Source organism: Cibotium barometz, chromosome 60 (genome assembly GCF_041138505.1).
Source record: "Cibotium barometz isolate CiBa-2024 chromosome 60, ASM4113850v1, whole genome shotgun sequence".
Lineage (NCBI taxonomy): Eukaryota > Viridiplantae > Streptophyta > Polypodiopsida > Cyatheales > Cibotiaceae > Cibotium > Cibotium barometz.
This window is the reverse complement of record NC_141105.1, coordinates 36,538,903-36,544,915: the sequence shown is the minus strand read 5'-3', so window position 1 is coordinate 36,544,915 and position 6,013 is coordinate 36,538,903. Positions and strand designations below refer to the sequence as shown.

Sequence of the window (6,013 nt, the reverse complement as noted above, 5' to 3'; positions counted from 1 at the left end):
TCTAGGTTGCCTTGCATGGAGGTCTAACATCCATGCTCTCCTACAAAGAGTGTCACTATGGGACGATGATATTGCAGCCTATATTCAGATCGGAGCCCCCCTTAAGGTTAGGGCCATTGTATGGAAAGGTGTGGATAAACATCTCCGTGTCCTCACTTTAAAGTGATTGATATGCCCTTACACATTAAATTAAACAAATGAAATTTAAACTAGGATAGGAGATAATAGAAGTTCAGATTTGAGCATAGGTGGTTTAGGATAATTCCCCCGAAGATCTCATGTTTGCTTTGGCCGATTTTGCATAAAGCGATATGGACCAATGAAAAAACCTTCAAAATTGAGATGTGATAGCAATAAAGTAGCTTTAGATTTCCTTCACAAAGCATATCCATTCTATCTTAGGGGAAGCAAAAGGATGTTTCTAGAATGCAATTAGATTAGCCTACTTATGGTCTATCTGGATTCATAGGAATTTCAAAACAAACTTATTGATCTAATGCTAGGTTTGAGCAACTCTATGGATGTGCAGATGAGAAACGCACTATGAGAAATGCACTGCACGTGTCCAAAAGCAAGATGGTAGCTGAAATTGTTGAATTGGAGGCCAACTAATTAGCCAAAATGGAAATATATTTTGCTAATCTCATGTCTAAAGCAAGCAACACAGAAAAGGTTATAGAACTCAAAAAACAAGAAGTCTCCAAATGAGCTGATCATGGAGCTAGTGGAGTTTCAAGTGCATCCGAATAGTAGAGTGAATAGTACTAATTAAAGGTAATAAAAAGCTCCATGTATCTTTTTATTTAATATATTTCAAGCATTCTTTGAAAAGGCGAAAAAAAAGGCACTGCGTAATCGGTGCGCTTTTTTATCTCATCATTCATGGCTCACCTGTTGCGCAGCCATGGAGATACTTTCGAGCTTCGGCGAAATCAGTAATCCGCCTGCCTCAAAGGGCCAGATCCAAGTTCCTAACAAACAGAAAGGGCACTCTCATTCTCAGTCCAATCTGTCCCATGTGATGCTCCAGAGCTATGGCGGCACTGGAAATCCTAAAGAGCAATCAAATGCCATCACAGGAAACCCTAAAATGCGGTCAAATGGCATTAAAAGAAACCCTGAAACGCAATCAAATGGCACCACAGGAATCCTTAAAAAGCAATTATATCGTAACCCTAGAAAGCAATCCAACGGCACCAAAAGGAACCCCAGAAAGGAGTCCACAAAGAAAGACAAGAAGGGCATCAGAAAGCAAGTTTTCGTCAAGGGGCACGGCTTGCTGGACGAGGACCTGTACAAACTGGACCGCCTGGGAATCGCTTCCCTGCTGCAGGAAAACGTTTCTTTGCTTGAAGGTAAGCGCATCCATGCACACATACTTCGTTGTGGCCTGCAGAAAGACACTTACCTTGGAAACCTCCTCATCTGCATATATAAAAAGCATGGCCTCCAGCATGCTGCCCGTGCTGCTTTTGATGCCATCGCAAGGCCTGATGTGGTCTCATGGACTGCCATGATTGATGCATACACCAAGAAAAAATGTAGCTCAGAGGCTCTTCAACTGTTCCATGAGATGGAGTCCCATGGACCTAAGCCAGACAAGGTCACTTTCATATGCATGCTCGGGGCCTGCGCCAATATCTCCGATCTTGCAGGAGGTAAAAGAATCCATTCCCTTATCATGGATAGAGAGTTTGATTCAGATGTTGTCGTAGGAAACGCACTCATCAATATGTATGACCGTTGTGACACCTTAGATGATGCATGCTCTGTGTTTGACAGAATGCAAGAGCGGGATGTTGTTTCGTGGAATGCTTTGCTTGCAGCCTATGCAAATCATGCATATGGCAAAAAGGCACTTCATCTGTTAGATGACATGCAGCAGCAAGGTATACAAGCAGACAGAGTCTCTTATATCAATGTGCTCCGTGCATGTACATCCACGATAGACCTTGTGGAAGGAGAGGCCCTCCATGCACGCATTATTAATGCTGGGCTTGAATCAGATGTAGCAATCGGAAATTCTTTAGTAAACATGTATGGCAACTGTGGGGCTCTTGACGAGGCATGGTCTGTCTTTGATCATATGCAGCAACGTGATCTGATTTCTTGGAGTGGCATGCTTGAAGTTCTCTCCAAAAATGGTCATGGTGAGGAGGCCAGGTGCCTCTTTAAGGAAATGCAGGAGCAGCACATCAAGCCAAACAAAGTAACCTTTCTGAGCATGCTTAGGGCATGCTCTGGACCAGCAGCATTAGAGGATGGAAGGGCTATACACACTTGCATTCGTGAGAGTAGATTTGAGTCAGATGTTGCCATTGGAAGTGCTCTCATAACCATGTATGGAAAATGTGGCTCTTTAGTTGAGGCTCGCTCTGTGTTTGAGGTCATGCCTCAAGGTGATGCGGTATTGTGGAGTGCCATGATTGCCACTTATTCACATCATGGTCATGGCAAGGAAGCCCTTGACCTTTTTCTAAGAATGCGGCAGGTCAACTTGAAGCCAAATGATGTAACTTTTGTCTGTCTTCTCTCAGCGTGCGGCCATTCTGGCCTAATAGAGGAGGGTGAATTCTTCTTTTCCTCTATGATTGATGATTATGGCGTTGCACCAATACTGGAGCATTATACTTGTATGATTGACTTGCTTGGGCGGGCTGGACGCTTGAAAGAGGCTGAAGACATGATCCATGAGATGCCATTTCAACCTGATGCTCAGGTATGGACTAGCTTGCTTGGTGCCTGCAAGATACATGGAGATGTTGAGAGAGGAGACCGTGCAGCTCAACGTTTGCTTGACTTGGATCCACACAACTCGGGAACATACGTGCTGCTTTCAAGTATGTATGCTACATTTAACATGTGGGATAAAGCAGAACAAATGAGGGAAGAGATGTCAAAGATGCTGCAAGAATTTAGTTGGTTTGAGATGGAAAACCAAGTGCATGAAGTTTTCTTGGCAGACAAATGCTATTCAGAAATTGAGGCAATGCATGCCTCGATATTTGAAGATGACGATTGAAGGCAACCTCCAATGAGATGGCACAGAGACAAGATACAAAGCCCTTAGTTGATAGAAAATCAATAGGACCCATTTTCTTTTTTGATATCCTATCCTTTACATGGGCACACTTCATCCCATCTGACTCTTATCCTACTCGAAGACAGCAGGATCAAAGCAGGAAGCAGCACTTGCCTTGGAGAGCTGGAACTGTAGCTCACCCAGCATGGCAACATGCAATGAATCACAAACAGTTACTGCACTTGATATCTACCAGCTGCTCAAGTTTGCTCTGTTCCAGCAAGCAGCAAGGAAGCAAAAAACAATCTTTGCTTTCAATGATCAGCCAAATTTTGCAGGTGTTTACGGAGCAAGCTTCTTATGTGGGAGAAAACCACTGGCTGATTTCCGACAAGCTTACTTCTATGCAACAAGAAATCCATGCTCTCTCTCTCTCTCTCCACTGGCTGATTACCAGCGAGCTTACTTCTATTCAACCAAAAAGCCATACGCTGCCATAAGGATTATATGTGGAATGTTAAAAAGCATGGATCTAGAGCTCTCCATAGCCACTCAAGTACAATTAGACACCAAGATGAATTAGCTTGGATACATCAAGAGACTTGAGATAAGTGCAAGTGTTGTGTTCATTGCTTAAAAATGGCTCCTTTTATATGGGTGAGTATAACATTGGCTTTGCTAGCTCATGTGGGATATTTCAGTTTTGCTCATATGGCTTCTTGTTAGACAATGTCTTCTTTGGCTTACTCAACTCACTCCTTACCAACTCCTGTACTCAATGGCATCACATTTCTCAACACCTTTCCTTGGTGTTATATTCTTAGGCTATTGCAAGGTGGTCAAATGCGAGGTTTACAAATACTTCACCTCTCCTTAATGTGGTGGATTGGCATTTGGACTTGGACATGGAACATCTCTCCCCTTGGGTGCTTGATTAGCTACTCTCAGGTAGGTGGTCAGGAGTGTTTACATTTCTATCACTTTTCCTAGGTACTCTTTGGCTACTCTTAGGTGGTAAAACGTGCTTATAAACAAGTAGACTTATCTACTCATTTAGTGGCTTACAACATATAAAATGATTAGGTTAGGATAGTGGTTAGTAGCTCCTTTGTTGGTTAGTGATATTGCTTGCTTGAGCAATTAAACACCAAGATAAATTAGCTTGGATACATAAAGAGACTTGAGATAGTGTAAATGTAGTGTTTATTGCTTGAAAATGGTTCCCTTTATATCACGGTGAGTACAACAGTGGCTTTGCTAGCTCATGTGGGATAATTCAGCTTTTTGCTCATGCAACTTCTTATTGGATAATGTCTTCTTTAGCATGCTTAATTCACTCCCTACTAGCTCATGTGCTCAATGGCACCACATTGCTTAACAGTTTGCTAGCTTGATTGTGATATTGAAATAACTCTCTTTGTGTGTATGTGCGTGTAATATAATGGTCCTATAAAGAATCTGTTTGAGGGTTTGCATTGCACATGTATGGCTTGTAACATTGTCTTTGGTTTCCTACACATGACAAGTCATATCATCAATATTATTGCTATGTGACACTATTTTGGGTGTGCTTAGTTTTTGTGGTTACTTTTTCATAAGGTTGAGCTATGATGTGGTGACACTGGTTCTATAATTGAGCATTAAGCATAGATCAAGGGTAACTGGGTGCATAAATGAGACTTTTTATGGCTACACTATTGTGCAGGAAAGCTAGCAAGATATCATGCAATGCTGGTAGCAATAATTAGGTTGAGTTGTTGATCAAATAAGCAACCAATGCCAATCAACATGGCCCATTAGGCTACAGTTAGCCTCACCATTTCAATTCATTGTGTACAGTAATCGTCTGCTCCCTAATGCAACTCAGAAATAAAAAAAGTACACTTGGAGAATTATTGAATGTTTGTTGTCAAAACATACCAAGGTGTCTTTAAATCTGGCTTGGGTTTTGCCGTTCTCAAGCAATCAAATTCTATGGAAAGGCTGACAATTAACATCAATGTAGTTGCATGCATTCCCTACGTGTAGTGATCTAGTAATTTGACTATGCTCTCTGCTCTCTCTCCTCTCTCTCTCTTTCTCACATACGCATATACACATGCATGCATGACATAGTTTCCTTGTTTCTAGAACCATTGACAACATGAGCCAACATGGATGATATGAAGATGAAAGAAGGGGAAAGCATAGAAGCCTTGTGGATCATACCTTGATATTGGGAATATTAGAAATTTCTACCTTGCGAGTAATAATCATGAGCACCTTTCGATCATGAAGATGTGGGGCAACATTGGAGACTTCTAGGGGCTTACCTTGGAAACGATGCTAAAGGAGCTTCCAAGTTTATGATGCTAGCATGCTAGTGCTGAAGTCGAGGGACTACCTTTAACTTTTTTGTAGGCGGCTTGTCAAGGTATAATGTTTGCAAGAATGCCCATACTCAAGCCTCTTGCCTTATGGCTGGCCATGCTTGTTGACGGAAGCCCACAATTTTACTTTTGGGAGATCAAATTTAGGTCATTTGATTGTCTATCCATTGTAATTAGAGTCACACGCTAGGTGGAAGCCCAAAATGTGTGGATGTTGACTCATACCTATTATCTCCTTTTTTACTCATGGGAAGTATTGCTTGCCCAAAGGATGGGCATGATAAAGTAACCATTCAAAATTAGTCTCCCTTTTTTACAACTTCTATGAGAATCTCCCTATACTTTTGTGAGCTTACTCAATGAATCTTAAGTATTAGGAGGTGATTAAGGAAGATATTCACAAGCCTGCTTGATGTAAGCCTCATCTATGAGATTGAGCATACCAAGTGGATATCACCCATTGTTGTTGTCCCTAAGAAGAATGGGAAGATCAAAGTATGAGTGAATCTTAAGAACACCAATCCCACAATGCAATGATAGAATTTTCATACACTAGGTATGTAGATCTTAGAGAAAGTAGTAGGAAAAGAGTCATACATCTTAGATGATTTCTTGTGATACA

The 6,013-nt window shown here is 41.5% G+C and overlaps 1 protein-coding gene across 2 annotated transcripts; it reads left to right on the top strand.

Moving 5' to 3' along the window:
- Positions 1-837: 837 nt before the first annotated feature.
- On the top strand, positions 838-3,788 carry LOC147605304 (putative pentatricopeptide repeat-containing protein At3g05240). Of its 2 annotated transcripts, XM_086794057.1 has the most exons (2): positions 842-1,355; positions 1,442-3,788. In XM_086794057.1, the coding sequence occupies exons 1-2, from the start codon at positions 1,035-1,037 to the stop codon at positions 3,020-3,022; spliced, it is 1,902 nt and encodes a 633-aa protein (XP_086650183.1). In that variant the 5' UTR covers positions 842-1,034; the 3' UTR covers positions 3,023-3,788. The 2 variants fall into 2 exon arrangements, with proteins under 2 accessions (XP_086650182.1, XP_086650183.1); XM_086794056.1 differs by having other exon boundaries at positions 838-3,788.
- The last annotated feature ends 2,225 nt before the right edge of the window (positions 3,789-6,013 follow it).

Bases quoted from the DNA above. Each gene is read 5' to 3' on its own strand.
- LOC147605304 (XM_086794056.1), top strand. From the start codon at position 905: ATGGAGATACTTTCGAGCTTCGGCGAAATCAGTAATCCGCCTGCCTCA.